At 50.9% G+C, this 15,632-nt stretch overlaps 1 protein-coding gene across 2 annotated transcripts in view; it reads right to left on the bottom strand.

Moving 5' to 3' along the window:
* Positions 1 to 15,632, bottom strand: part of SH3PXD2A (SH3 and PX domains 2A) — a 261,353-nt gene that overhangs the window by 158,215 nt on the left and 87,506 nt on the right. For both annotated transcript variants that reach the window (XM_033183812.1, XM_033183820.1), the window contains exon 3: positions 13,454 to 13,529. In XM_033183812.1, the coding sequence (XP_033039703.1) occupies positions 13,454 to 13,529 (76 nt within the window). The remainder of the gene's footprint in view (positions 1 to 13,453; positions 13,530 to 15,632) is intronic.

Raw genomic sequence — 15,632 nt, 5'->3', positions numbered from 1 at the left:
TCATAGCTTGCTGCAACCTCGAACTCCTGGGCTCAAGTGATCCTCTCACCTCAGCCTCCCAAGTAGCTGGGACTACAGGAGTGTGCAGCCATGCCTGGCTTCACTTTATTCTGTTGACTTAACTTTTTCCAGAGACTCCTTACAAGAGCCTGTTTTCCCTCCTAATAGTACAACATCACTCTGGACATAGGCTTTAGACGTTCTCATGCCACACTATCTTCAAAACCACAGAGAGGGCCGGGCGCGGTGGCTCAAGCCTGTAATCCCAGCACTTTGGGAGGCCGAGACGGGCGGATCACGAGGTCAGGAGATCGAGACCATCCTGGCTAACATGGTGAAACCCCGTCTCTACTAAAAAAAATACAAAAAACTAGCCGGGCGAGGTGGCGGGCGCCTGTAGTCCCAGCTACTCGGGAGGCTGAGGCGGGAGAATGGCGTAAACCCGGGAGGCGGAGCTTGCAGTGAGCTGAGATCCGGCCACTGCACTCCAGCCTGGGCGACAGAGCGAGACTCCGTCTCAAAAAAAAAAAAAAAAAAAACCACAGAGAGTTCATGAGCCAGTCTTGCATCTCCAATCAGGGAACTTCTGAAATAAAAACCTGAGCAATCTCCTTGGCCCAAAACTTCACCCCATCTTGGAAGGGAGGGGAGAGAGAATGTTCTGATCTATATCCAATGAGGGTGTGTGGTTGGGGCCTGAGCATCCTCCTGGTTGGGCTAGTGATGGGGAGAGAGGACTGTTACTCACCACTCCCTCCCATAGAATACCAGAAACAGGCGGGCAGCTCAGGTGTATGTAAGGATGTGACGCCAAGAAACCAGCCCTCACCAAGTTACCTCTGTAAATCCTCGTCTCCCCATGCACCTCTACTTTGAGTCAGAAATGGATTCATTGCAGGCTCAGTTGTTTGTATTACGTGAATGAACTGAACGTAACCAAGCACAAAGAGAGGCCTCAAAACACAGTAGACCTCCTGTAGAAGGGCTCTGATGGACCTTAAAACATTGCTTCTCCAACTTTACGGTGCATACAAATCACCTGTGCACGTTAAAATGCAGACGGTGACTTACAGGTCTTGGGGGAGACCAAGTGTCTGCATTTCCAACAAGCTCCCAGATGATGCCCATGCTGCTGATCTGAGGACCACATTTCGAACAGCAATCCTTAAAACACACGAGGTTGTGGGACCGCACTCCTGAGAAGAGATCTCACTCTTGGAAGGGATTCTAGGAGGCTGCATTCAAACCATCCCAGAGACAGCTCACAATTTTGTTAGGGACCTGATACTAAAAATCACCAAATAACAATCGTGTGCTGAGGGCTTACTTTGTGCTTTTCAGATGACATTTCATTTGATGCTCTCAATAACCCTGGGAGGGATTTCAGAGATGGGGATTGTGATGGAAGGTCAGAATTAAACTGATTACAACTGGCCCAGAGTCACACAACTATGAAGAGGCTGAGTTGGGATTTCTTTTAATTTTTATTTTTTGAAACAGGGTCTCACTATGTTGCCCAGGCTGGTCTCGAACTCTTGAGCTCGAGCAATCCTCCTGCCTCGGCCTCCTGAGTAGCTGGGATTACAGGTGTGAGACAGCGTACCGAGCCTGCTGAGTTGGGATTTGAACCCTAGGTTTGTCTGGCTCTAAGTCCTCCAGAGTGGAAGTACAACAGTTACCCATCTCAGCCATGGAAAACAGCAGCTTTGGTCCAGGCAAGTAGTACCAAGTAGAAAGCCCAGGTATGAACCCAGATGTGCAGGAGCCCAAAGCCAGTGCTCAAAACCCACTCCCTGCCCCCTGAGAAGTTCTTCCTGTCCCTGGAAGTTCTCTCTGAGATCCACCCAAATGTGCCCTCTACTAAGGCAAAATCTGGCTTCTCCTGTTTGGTCCTGGGGAGAAACAGAAACCTAGCCCCTTTCCTTCACACGAGCTTCGATCTTGACAGTTGAAGTCTGTAGGGGTGTCGCCAGGCCACCCTGTCCCTGACAGGTAGAGAAAGGCGCGGCTGCCAGCCAACCCCCACCCTCCACATTTGCCTCCTCCCTTCCCTTCTGAAGGTACGTTCAGATGAACAGGCCCCATCTTCAGGCCATGCCAGTCCCCTGGGGCCGACTGTGGTCTGGAGGCCAGGCAGCCTGGCATCCTGGGGCCTCCTCAGTGGACATCAGTCCCAGGAACTGTGGAGGTGAAGGGGGAGGAGATATTTTCAGGGCCCAGAACGATGGGATTGCTGGGTGCCAGGCAGCTCTAGATGAATGATACATCAGTTCACACAGGTGATGCCTAGAGCCAGCTCAGTCCCGGCCAGGGAAGAGCTCTGGCTTGGGGCTTTGTCTCTGGGCCTGGGTCCAGTTGGGGTGACCCTGGAGGGCAGTGTGGGGAATTAGGCCAGGGACACTGTGGGGATTTATCTCCTCCAGCGCCCCTCACCTCCTAAGAAGTTATGGGGCGGGGGGGGTGGAGTTCCTTCTCAATGCGCCTCAGTGTTCCCCTCCACCACCACCCTCTGCTGCCCCTCCCGACCCCCCAGTGAAACCTGGACCCGGAAACCAGAGTGCCCAGTGCCCAGAGGCTCCTGCGGAGGGAGGCTGCCCACCACAAAGCACCTTTCATATGCTCCAAAGGCCTCAGCCACCTCAGGGAGGAGGGAGGAAGTCCTTTCCCTTCACCCCCACGGATGCAGCCCACAGGCAGGAGTGGGGAGTGGTGGTGCTGTGAAAAGCTCCTTCTGCCATCTTGGCCAGGGCTGTCCAGGCAGAGCTGCGGGCAGTCATTCTCGACCCCACCCCATCACCTCCAATCCATCAGCATGGCCTCTTGGCTGTTCTCCTAAGATAGACCTCAGTCTACTTCCCTCTCCCCAGGGTCCAGCCTAGGCCAAGTCACCTTTGCCCTCCACCCAGGGTCCAGCCTAGGCCAAGTCTCTGCAGGACCCCAGCTGGTCTCCTCTGCTCCACGCAAGCTCCCACCAGTCCCTTCTCCAGACTCCACACAGGCCTTTGAGGCCCAGCACCTTCTTCTGTCTCCAGCCTCAGCTGCCCACTTGCCCTCTCACTTCTATCAAGCCTGGTCTCAGTAACCGTCCAGTCAGCCATCTACGCTGGAGTGAGCTGGCTGGAAGCACCATCCCTGGGGACGCCAGGGTATAACTGTGCTCTCTCAGCATGGAGGGAAAGGATCCGATCTTGTAAAAGGACATTTAGGCATCAGGTAAGGAAAGGATGTATTTCCAGGGGGAGGGATTAGAGGGGAAAAGACAGGAGTGTCACTGAGCCCTGAAATCATGCCTGTCACTTTCTGGTGACTTTGCCAACAAGCAAGGTGATCCCTGATTGCTCGAATTTAACTTCTTCAATTTTGTGCCATGGTGATTAGCATGGGGTGAACTAGAATCCAGGACTCTGGAGACCCAGGGCCGGGTGCATTTTCCACACCTTAGATGACACAGACCGACTGAGACCATGAAAAGAAACAGGCTTTTCTGCCCAGATCAGAAAGTTCCTGGGGAAGATACCTAGGATACAATCCATCTAGGATGGAGGGTTTGGGGTAGGAGCTGATTCCCTTTTAAAATGATTGGGAAGGCACACAGCAAGTTGTAACAAGGTGGTCCGGCTCTTTTTCTGGTCCTGAAATGTGGGGATGTCATGGGGGAAGGGCTTGGGAGACCGATCTACATTTCAAAAGCAAAAAAGGCCTTTTCGTGGCTGACCCCTGCAAAGCTTGTTACTCCCGGCAAGACCTGGAGGGTCTGCAGCTGAGAGTCTGGAAGGTAGTGACACTGACACTGCCACGTGATCAGAGGTCGGGTCCCCACCTTTCATTCCAGATCAGCCATCTGGGTCATCTGCTCTTTAGAAACAAGTTCCTTGCTCCTTTGCAAGTTACCACAGGCCAGGAAAGAACTGCAGGAAGTCAGGCTGTGTCTGGGCTGTGGCCTGGGCTGCGGTGGGAAGAGCTGACTCAGCAAAGAGTGGGGAGGGCAAGCAGAGGGCAGAGCAAAGGAAACCCCACAGCTGTATCCTGCGGCAAAGCCACCACGAGCACAGACAGGTTTGCGGCACCAGTCCTCTTCCGTTGCACCCTACATAGCACTTTCCGTGCATCAACTGCTTGCAACGCCACCCCAAACCATGATCAACCCATTTGACAGATGAGGCAACAGAGCCTGGAGTCCATATGACTGGGCCAGATGGCACAGCTCACAAACACACAGGTGGAGCTACTCTGGAGTGTCTTGGTTCCACAAGTCCTGTCTGCCTAGCTCTCTCTGGGTGACTCAGCACTCCTCACTGTTCCAAACACTTCTTACTGTTCTTCAAACATACACCAGTGGTCCCACGAAGGTTATTGCTCTTGCTGTCCCCCAAGCCTGGCACCCCTGGGCCTTGATAATCCCAACCTACTCAGTGGAGATGTCACCTCTGCAAAGGAGCCCTTCGTGATCACTTAATCTCAGATGTCTTCAGCTGTAGCACCTGTCACATGACCTGGTTATTCTTACTTCTGGCACTCATCACTCTTGGAAATTGCTCTTCTTTCTAACTCCCACACTGGAAGGCAAACTTCCTGAGAACCACAACTGGGCCTACTTTGTTCTCAGTCATATCACCAGTGGCCACAGCTGGCACACGGTATGTGTTCAATAAATATCTGATAGAAAGGAATGAATGTAGCTATTCCACGCTGTGTTCAGAATCATCTGCTGACAGCAGGCCCTGAGAACTGCCCGTCCAGATTACAGAGTGGGAGACTGATTTTTGGGGATGGGAAGCAGTAATTACAGCAAGAAAAGACAAAGTACCTCCAGTGGAGGTTGGAGGAAAACTGCGTTTAAGATGGCATATGGTGCCTCTCAGGCCTATAATCTTGTTGACCTTTTCTAAACCCCAGAATTACCAATGGACCCTATTTTTCTCCCTCCATCACATAGTTTGTCTTTTACTGACATCCCAGGTCACCTAGGGGCCCAGAAACTTCTCAACCTCTCTCCCTTGGGGGTTGCAGTCTGGTGAAATCTCTGAGCCACAAGCTCCGTCACAGCATCCAGGGCCCTTCCGGAAGGGCTTTCTCCGCTGGTGCCTGGTGGAGACATACACAGACACCTACAGCCCGGGGGGGACCAAGGACCAGCTCTAGCTAAAGACATCCCTTCCCCCTGCTTCCTTCTATGCTGAAACAAATACCGGATCTGCTGCACAGGGCTCTGGGGCTGGAGAGGAAGGCCCTGGAGAACATGCTTGCAATTCACCCAGCACCTTCTGCGCTGTAGCTCCAAACTGCTTCTTCATTAAGGGGCCATTACATAAACTGGCGAGTCAGTACAAAAGAACCAAGCATGCCTGCCATCTAAAAAGATACCATCTAAGCTCGTAAGGTCACAAGGCTGTCTGCAGGCTGGCAGCGCCTGCCTTGATTATGGTTATAGATTCACTTTTCTCCCTAAGCAATCTCACTTCTCCATGACTCATCAACTTGGGGATATGGATAGTGATGCATGGGACTAACTCAGCTATTAGGATGAAGGACTTTCTGGAAGCCCAGAGGCCCAGTGCCAGCCAGCACAGAGAAACAGATGACTTGCTAGTGGGAGGGGACCTCGCACAGCCTTTGTAGAGGGAATGTAGCTTTTTTTGCTTCACTGCCTGGCTTCTGAAGTCCCTCAGTCCCTGGCTGCAGTTGTTTGCTTTTTACATCAGCAGCTACACACTCTACTTCATGTCGTAATGACCATTTCCTCTCAGGGAGTCTCCTCAGGCCAGCAAACTTGGGATACACAGGAAATCTACTCCAATCCCAGGATGGGAAACAGGAGATGGATTTTCCACAATCATCTTCTAAAACAAGGCAGAAAATTCCAAGTAAACAGTAGGCTGCCCTGAGAGGCTGGTGACCCTACCACGCTTGGCCCAATGTCCTAAGGACCTTGATTTCTGCCCACCTCTCCAAAAAGCAAGAGACTTCAGAAAGAGCTAAGGCACACTTCTGAGTCAATTCTCCCTGGGCCTCCTGCTGTTGCACATGTCTTGTAAACAAGGCACTAACTGCTTTTTGTTTTGGAAGATCTTTTCAAAGGTGCTTGCATAGCAAACAGCCTTAGAAGACAGTAGTGCCTTGCTCTGGGGCATACGGCAGGTTTGCATATAGTCTTGGACTAAGGATAGTGTCTATCTTCGGAGCAAAAGGGCAGGTTTGTTTACCATCCATTATTAAAAGATGTGGGCTCCCCTCCTATAAAGTAACTCACTCACTGCATATGCAGGCATTCATCTGAGCCCGTCTTGTCAAACCTATGGAACTTGGAGGCACAAGAGAAGTCCCAAAGTATAAAAATATATGTAAACCAGGCCAGGTGCAGTGGCTTACACCTGTAATCCCAACACTTTGGGAAGCCAAGGCAGGTGGATCACTTAAGTCCAGGAGTTCGAGGCCAGCCTAAGCAACATGATAAAACCCCATCTCTACAAAAAAATACAAAGATTAGCCAGGCATGGTGGCATGCAGCTGTAGTCTCAGCTACTTGGGAGGCTGAGGCAGGAGGATAGATTGAGCCTCTGAGGTGGAGGCTGCAGTGAGCTGTGACTGTACTACTGTACTCCAGCCTGGGCAACAGAGCGAGACCCTATCTCAAAATATATATATATTTAAAAATATATACATGTATATAAAATATTAAAAATATACAAAATATATGTATATAAAATAAATATATATATGTAATGAGGAAAGGATGAATACTTTTTTTTTAATCAAAAGAGAGCTGAAGTAAAAATATGTTTTCTATTTGTTTGTTTTAGAGACAGGGTCTTGCTATGTTGCCTAGGATGGTCTCTAACTCTTATTCTCAAGTGATCCTCCCGTTTCAGCCTATTGAGTTGCTGGGAATACAGGCATGAGCCACCATGCCCAGCCAAGAATACTTAAAAGGATATTTTTTTAAAAGTTCCTTGCTTTGCAACAGGATTTATTATATGCCTCTTTTGAATAGAATAACACTTTGGACACCTAAAAGATCATGTGATTGGTTCCAAAGAGCTGAATTTGCACAGGTTTCTGGAATATGGCTTTTTGTTGAGGATGGGAATGCTGAGAGGTCAGGCCTGGGAGTGGAGTTTCTCAGGGCCTATTATCACACCACTGCCTCCTTCCTAAAGACCAGCTGGCATGCTTGTTTAACAGCTCTCCACCTCCATAAAATAAAAATCAATTACTCAGCTCTGTGGTCTAGTTAGTTGAGTTGTGCCAATATTAATTTCCTGGTTTTGATAACATACTGTGGTTACATCAGATGTTACCATTGGGGGGAAGTGATGTGATGATGGAAAGTGATTTGACCTCTCCTTAAAATGGGAATAATGCCAGCTACCCTGCAGTACAGTGGTGGAATTGGAGGGGGGGATGTAGAGTGCCTAGTATTTTTGCGACCTCTTGTGAGTCTCTAATTATTTCAAAATAAAAAGTTTAAGAAAATGCTGTGTTAGGAAACCAAATAGCCAAACTTGTTAGACCATAATTAAAGGAAGATAGCGCTCTGAAAGCCTTGGGACTATCTTATTTGTAATCATTAAAATAATAATAAATTAAATGGTTTAATTGCAAGAAAACTATCAATTACTCTGTGCTGATGAGTAATTACCTTGGCCACTCAATGGAATGAGAGAGCCCTTACAGGTCACCTGAGTCCCTGTGAGGTTCCAGCCTCCTGCTGCCTACACAGGGCACTCCTGAAACATGAGGTAGCAATGACAGCCTGAGGGAGGGACTGGACTGTCCGTGCTCTGTCTCAGGCAGAACCTCTCAGATCCCTAACCTGGGAGGTGTGCAGGCAGGAAGAGAGGGACAAAGACAGAGTCTAGCTGAGGCTGTTGTGGCAATTTCTTCTTTCCCAAGGAAAGACATACAGCCCCATAGGAAGAATCGCGGCTCTGCCACCGTATGGCTAAGTAATGGTGGAGAGTGATTTGAGTTCTCTCTAAAATGGGGATAAAGCCACCTGCGGTGAGACTGGAGGGAAGGTATGCAGAGTGGCTAGGATAACGCTAGGCACACACTAGGAGCAATCAATAAGTCTTTTTTTTTTTTTCTGAGACAGAGTCTTGCTTTGTCACCCAGGCTGTAGTGCAGTGGCACAATCTTGGCTCACTGTAACCTCTGCCTCCCAGGTTCAAGCAATTCTCCCACCCCAGTCTCCCAAGGAGCTGGGACTACAGGCGTGTGCCACTATGCCTGGCTCACTTTTGGGTTGTATTTTCAGTAGAGATGGGGGTTTCACCATGTTGTCCGGGCTGGTCTGGAACTCCTGGCCTCAAGTGATCCACCCATCTCGGCCTCCCAAAGTGCTGGGATTGCAGGTGTGAGGCACTGCGCCCAACAAGTCTTAATAAAGCACCCCCCATCCAGTCTCATGATAGAAACATGACGGAAGCAGATAAGGGCCTTGTCTCAAAGGAAGGCTGCAAAAACCAGCAAAAGAGACGGGTGTGAGGCCGGGCGCGGTGGCTCAAGCCTGTAATCCCAGCACTTTGGGAGGCCGAGACGGGTGGATCGCGAGGTCAGGAGATCGAGACCATCCTGGCTAACACGGCGAAACCCCGTCTCTACTAAAAAATACAAAAAACTAGCCGGGCGAGTTGGCGGGCGCCTGTAGTCCCAGCTACTCGGGAGGCTGAGGCAGGAGAATGGCGTAAACCCGGAGGCGGAGCTTGCAGTGAGCTGAGATCCGGCCACTGCACTCCACCCTGGGCGACTGCGAGACTCCGTCTCAAAAAAAAAAAAAAAAAAGAGACGGGTGTGTCTCCCCAGTCTCACATAATATGGGGTTTGCAGGCATAGGCCTGGAGGGGCTTCCTTCCCTTCTCTCTACCCCTTGCCTCCACCACCACTCTTCAGGGTGTCTGGGCCCTGGAGTAACTCTCTGCCCCTTTCTGCCCATGAAACGTCTGGGTTTTCTTTCCCAGGATGCCTTGCTGGAGAACTGCCAGTCCTACATGGGTCCATAGCTTCTCCTTGCCCTCCCAAGGCGCCACAGACTTCATAAAGGCTGGTGGTCCCAGGTACAGTGGATTTTCACTTCCAGGGTCCAGAAAGTAGGTTCTAGCCCTGGTGAAACAATTCGGGGGCTCTCTTATGGGCAGTTCCCCTACAAAATTTTCTATAGGATTTGATGGATATGCCAATGTCAGCCCCCTGGGCCAGCAGTGTACTGGCTCCCCACTCTATCATCTTGTTAGCCCTACTCACAGACCCCCAATCCTTACTCCCAACTACAGCACCACTGCACAACACTCCATCTGTCCCCCAAGAGCCAACGGGCACTGTCTGGGTCAGCTTCTCCAGGGATGGAGCGTCTGCCTTTGACCACAGGAGCCCCAGGCACTCCCCACTTTTCAAATCTACAGGCTGACCCTGAACTCTGACCATTACACCACCCAGACATATCACAAGCCTGTGTCCTAGGTCCCAAGACTTATAGCCCATGTGTGAGATTTTCTGCCAGGATTTGACTGGTATCAATGGGCAAGCATGTAACCAAGCCATGGGTTCCTTTCTTCTCTAATTCCACTGCTTTCTCTGTCAGCTCCACCAGTCAGTCAAATTTCTATGAGGCCTCAGCCATCAGCCTGCAGCCACATGGGCCAAAGCAAATCAGCTAGCCTAACACTCCAAGCACATCCCCTAGACTCCACACTTGGGCAGCAGAAATGCTTATCACATCCCAGCATCTCTGGAGCTAAAATTGAGACCCTTCTGGAAATAATGGGTGCTTTCTGCTTCCACCCCTTGGGATTTCCTTGCTCTGAAATTTCAGGTGAGGCAATGGGCTGGCAAGGCTATTCCCAAGGCTAGCTGCTAACCCTGCCTGGGGTTGAAAGACTGTTAAGTTCTCTGGGGTTCTGCTGAGTCACTGTTGCTGGGGGTGAGCCTGGGGGAATCAGCAGGTGGCTTCAGACACCCTCCCTAGAGGCAGGGAAGCAGAAGCAGAGCCTTGAACTGGTGTTAGGGTGTAGAGCAGATACTCTCCTGAGCCCCTGCACCAGCTGTGGCTCCTCCCCTCAGTGTTGTGAGTGTGGGCTGCTGCTAGGGGCTCCCAGCTGCCCCCTTCTTCAGATGCATGCCCCCGGCCATCAGAGCCATCATGCCCATGCTCTACACCCTTTGGAGGAGGAGGCAGCCCACAGACAATGGGTGACTGATTGGGGGCGGGGGGTGGCTGTAAAAGCTGTCCCCTAAGATGGAACAGTTCTGTGGTGCCATTCACCCACCAGAGCTCCCCGTGGGATCAGGCGGAGGTTGGACTTAGCTGAACACACATCTCTGCCTCACTTCCTCCTCTGCCCCATTCTGTTTCCTTCCCTGCCACAGGAAGTTCACGTGACAGCATACCCTCAAAAGCCACATGCATGCGAATCCTCATCTCAGGCTCTGCATTTGAGGAACTTGACCTAAGATAGGTAATGTTCATCACTGCCCTTCTCTGACACCCTCTCCTCCTGGAAGCTCTGTGCATCAGGGCAGTGGGGGTGGATGGGGAATCCTCACACCCACTCAGCTTGCCCTGGCCAGGTTCTGATAGTGTTGAGTTATTTTTCCTCCATCTTTCTCCTTCATGTCCGAGCTAAGGAGTGAGCAGAGCGTAACAGGGTTAAGGTAATTTCTAGTGAGCAGGAGGAAGGCCAGGGACAGGGCTTGGGAACCCTGGGGTAGGATTCCAAATGGCCAGCAATATGTATTTTGAAGTTCTGGAGAATGAGTGAGCTGAAGAGAAGGGTCTAAGAGGGAACCCTGCTGGAGGAAGCCAAGAAAAGAAGCCAAGCCAGGAAAAAGAAGGGCACAGGGTCGGGGCAAGTCAACCTCATTCCTCCTGACAATATCACTCGCTATGCACGATCACATTTGCAGGAGCTGGAAGGTGTCCCCACGCTTGACTTTTCCCAGTAGGTGGTGGTGTGGGGACAGGTGACTTTCTTGATTAACAGCTGCCATTTATTATTTACTGTAAGACAGATATTGTGTGAAGTGTTTTGCATAAATTCTTTTAATCCTCACTGCAATCCTGTAAGTGGAAACTGAAGTTCAGAGAGGTACTCAGTCCCGTTGGCAGCTGTTGTATTCTTCGTTCTGATATGAAAGGGAGCCTGGCCCAGGAGTCAGGAATGACAGCTCTGGTGTGGGCTGTACTTCGTGGCTGTGTAGGCTTGTGCAAGTCTATTAGCCTCCCTTGGCCTCAGCTTCCTAGTCAGTAAAATGGGGATGATCACCTTGTTGGGAGGATCAAATCAGATTATATATGTAAATGTGTGGTGTAAAATGCTAGGCATGCATGGAACATTAGTAATTATAAGGACTAACATTTATTTGGCCCCCACTAGGAGCTGCCATAGCTCTAACCACCTGAGATACACTCATTTATTTTATCCTTGAAACAGCCCCACGAAGTACATTCTATCATCATCCCCATTTTCCAGATGAGGAAACTGAAGCACAGAGAAGTTAATGCAACCGGTAACCAGCAGAGCCAGGGTTTCCAGGGTGAACCGGGGCAGTCTGACTCCCGAGACAAGGGGCTAAGGTAGCTGCAGTACACAAGCCTTTGCCTTGCGTTCCACCCTCCAAGCCTACCCATCCTGTAGGGGCCAGCTCCAGGCCCCCCTTGTTCAGGAGGTCTCTGCTGACTTCCTCAGCTCACAATGAGATCGCTGTTCTCTGAGCTCCCTCTCCAGTCACCCTCAAATTGCACAGTGGTAGAGTCACATCCTGCCTTAAGTGGTCCTGGGATGATGGAGCAGGTCTTCTCTCCCACTAGCCTGAGGGTTCCGTAGATGAAGAAAACAAATTCAGATCTCCCTTTAATTCACCAGCCCCATGAGCTCTGACGGGCTGAGCCCCGGTAAACAGCCACTGATGGAATGGTAATGGGGTGCTCTTTCTCTGGAGTGCTAGCTGAGGAAGAAGTGGGGGAAGCCCATTCTTCTGGAGCAAACTGGTGACCTTCATGCCCCAAGGCCAGGCTACCACGCTGTGGCCTCATGTTGCCTCTAGGACGCTTGTGCCCACAGCGTCCCAGCTGGGCTACCAGACCCTGGCACTGAGCTTCCAGACTGTACTGGAGCACCATCTAAGGTTGTCACCAACCTGGATGCTGGACATTCCATTCAAGACCCAGTGCAAAGCCATGCAAGGCACGCAAGTCACCCCATGTGAACTCCTAGGCCAGGGATGGAGAAGCAATCCTGTGCCTCCATGGAGGGAGGCCAGGGGCTGACTAGTTCCAGTCTTGGGTGGACACCCTCACTGCCTAGTTCCAGTCTTGCCCAAACTGTGGGATTTAGAAATTCTTCCTTGTAACTAAACTAATTATCTCCAGCTATAGCATAGGACTCCAAGGACAGGAGGTCATAGGAACTCACATCTTTCGCTGCTTTTGAGGATGGAGGAATGCAGGAGATATGCCTTTCAGAAAGGAGCCACTCTCTGAGGGAGGTGCCCCTACATTTGTTTTCAAGTCAGCAAGTAGGCACTGGTTGTGGGCTGGCAGTGTGCCAGGGGTTAGCGAGATGCAGGCCCTGCTTTTTGCCAAGGTCTGACTGATCACCGTGGTCCCGACCTGTGCAGGTCCAGGGCCAGCCTGAGCCCCGGGGGAAGCCCACTGTGAAGGGAGCTCTTCTGGTAAACGGTAGGGGTTCCGGAGAGCCAGGGGATAGCATCGCTCACCTGGCACAGGGCAGAGCCAGACATAGACCAGGAGGCCCGAGTTTATGCCTCAGCTCCGCCACTTTTACGGGCAGTTCCTTAGTCTGTCTGAACCCCAACATCTTCACCCATTAGGGGAGATTATACTACACACCTCAGTATGGAGATGTGCATATGATAACAAATAAAAAAGCACTCCATGGCTATAAATCTCTATACACACTTAAGATATCATCAAAATAACAGGTTCCGATACACCTGAGTTTTCCTGTAAATTATATAATGTAATTGATTGCCTTAAACACACTCCAAAATGGTGTAAGCCGCCTCTTCCATATAAGGTGACATGAGGACTGGAGGAGATCAGATCGGGAGCGTGCTCAATTTAAGGTTATCCATGATTAGAATGGGAGTCAGTACAAACAGCTCAGCCTGCAGCTCTTCATCCGTTCACAGGAGAACTTGGTCTCTCTGTGCTTTTTGTGAAAAGGAAACCAAAGTCCAGGAGCCTGAGAAACTCCTCAGAAGCTACAGGCCAGGAGCCAGCAGAGATGGTCTTGCAATGGTGGGAGAAGCCACTTGGAGGACAGTGGCCTTCACAGTCTGGAGCTTCCAAATCCCTTGGGGGAAATTGTTCATATGCAGATTCCCAGGCATGCCTCACCCAGAATTTGCCACTTAGTAGCCTCTTCTCAGCCTAAGGGAAGGACCAGTCCTTCCCCGGTATCCCTAGCCCTGGGTGGAGCCACCCAATGCTTACCTGGGAGGAAGGGGATGATCCTTTGCTTGGGGTCCTTCTGGCCACCTTCAATGGGAAACTTATCCAAAAGCTGCATCTGAGAAGCCAGACAGACAGAGGGACAGGATTCAGAAGACCAGAATATTCCTCATCATCCCTTCCCCACTCCACTCCACTTCTCCAGGGCCCCAGTGTCCTCACACGGATGAGTGACGCCTGAGATCCCTCATTTCACAGATGATTAACAAACCACATGGGGCATGAGAGGGAGGAGGCCAAAGCTCTCTCTGCATCGAAGAGGGCATCTGATCAATCTCAGCGAGAGGGTAGGAGTGCAGGGGAAGGTGTCAGGAGATGACTCCGAGCAAGGCTGGGGTAGGGACTAGAGGCTTTCAGGCCAGGCTGCCTGTAGGGTTTCCAGAGGCTCCTTTGGGCCTGGTTTCTTTCATACTTCATCTGTGGAGTGAATCCTTCAGCCACTGGCCATCTGAAACCCTCTTGGGCCAGGATGGGGGACGGCCCCATCTGATACTTTAGACAGACCACTCACCTTCCAGAACCATGCTGTGGAAACAGACCCAGCTGTTATTTTAATTGCAAAACCAAATCCATCCCATTGCCCCCGCTGCCGGAAGACCACTCCTCCACTTCCTACCTTCCCACCCTGAGATCGCTGCTGTTTTTCCAGGGACAGACCCACTGGAAGAGTTTCCATGGTTCTGGAGGAAAAACTGTTTTTTCTTTGCTATTCTGGGCTAAAATTCTATGTAAACTGGAAAAACACACGGAAGACAGGATGGATGAGGCCAGGGTCCCTTTGTGTGTGGCTGATCTCCTTTCTGAAGCGTAGGCAGGAGGGGAGTCATGATCTAGTCCTGCCGCCCCAGCTGTGTGACCTCAGGCAAGGAACGGAGCCTCTCAAGGTTAGGCCTCAGGCCCCTCCTTGGTAGAATGAGAAGGATCAGTCACATGATCTTTGAAGTCCAATCAGTCCTTCAAATATATATTGAGCATCCACTTTACAGCACTGGGCACTAAGGAAAGGGCAGTAAAGAAAACAGACAAAGTTTCTGCCCTCAGGGAGTTTACACTCTAGTGGAGGGAGACAAACAGCAAACAAATAAACATGTCACGTGCCAGGGAAGATCAGATCAGTGCTGCGGAGGAAAATCGAGTAGGATACGGTACTGGAACACAGCAGGAGTTGTCATTTTATATAGGGTGGCAAGGAAGGCCTGACCCCGAGCTAGCAATTCTGCAGAGACCTGCAGGGGGCGAGGAAGCAAGCTACACTGGAGAGGGAGAATCTTTCAGGCAGGGAAGCAGGACGTGCAAAAAGAGCCTGGCAAGGCCAGTGTGGCCGGAGTGGTGTTAGCCAGGAGCAGAGGGACAGGCAATGAGATCTGAGAGGCAGGATGGGCCAGAGCACAGAGGGTCTGGTGAGGCTCCGGTGAAGACTCAGGGCTTATCGTGATGGAAGAGGAAGTCCTGGAGGGTTCTGTGCAGAGGCAGATGATTTGCTTCACACTTAGAAAAGACAGCTTTAGCTATGGCGTAGGGAATGGACCACAGGGTGGAAGCAGGGAGACCAGTTAGGGTCCTACTGAAGGCGACTTGGACCAAGGTGTTAGCGTTGGAGGTGGTGAAAAGCGGTTTGTCTTAGCCTGTTTAGTGTTGCTATAAAGGAAGACCCAAGGCTGGGTAATTTATCAAGAAAAGAAGCTTATTTAGCTTGGCTCACAATCTACTGGGCATCTGGTGAAGCCTCAGGCTGCTTCCACTCATGGCATGGAAGGGGAGGAGGCATGTGCAGAGATCACAGAGCGAGACAGGAAGCAGAGGGCAAGGGGGAGGTGCCAGGCTCTTTTAAACAACCTGCTCTCATTGGACTCGCTCATTACCATGAGAACAGGACCAACTATTCATGAAGGATCAGCCCCTCCACCCCGACCCCTCACAACCCAAACACCTCTCATTAGGCCCACCTCCAAAACTAGGTATCAAATTTCTTTTTTTTTTTTTTTTTTGAGACGGAGTCTCACTCTGTCGCCCACGCTGGCGTGCAGTGGCCGGATCTCAGCTCACTGCAAGATCCGCCTCCCGGGCTCCCGCCATTCTCCTGCCTCAGCCTCCCGAGTAGCTGGGACTACAGGCGCCGCCACCTCGCCCGGCTAGTGTTTTTGTATTTTTTTTTAGTAGA

The sequence above is a fragment of the Trachypithecus francoisi genome, unplaced genomic scaffold (assembly GCF_009764315.1).
Source record: "Trachypithecus francoisi isolate TF-2019V2 unplaced genomic scaffold, Tfra_2.0 Contig01579, whole genome shotgun sequence".
Classification (NCBI taxonomy): domain Eukaryota; kingdom Metazoa; phylum Chordata; class Mammalia; order Primates; family Cercopithecidae; genus Trachypithecus; species Trachypithecus francoisi.
The sequence above is the reverse complement of the archived record's forward strand: the minus strand, read 5'-3'. Positions and strand labels throughout refer to the sequence as shown.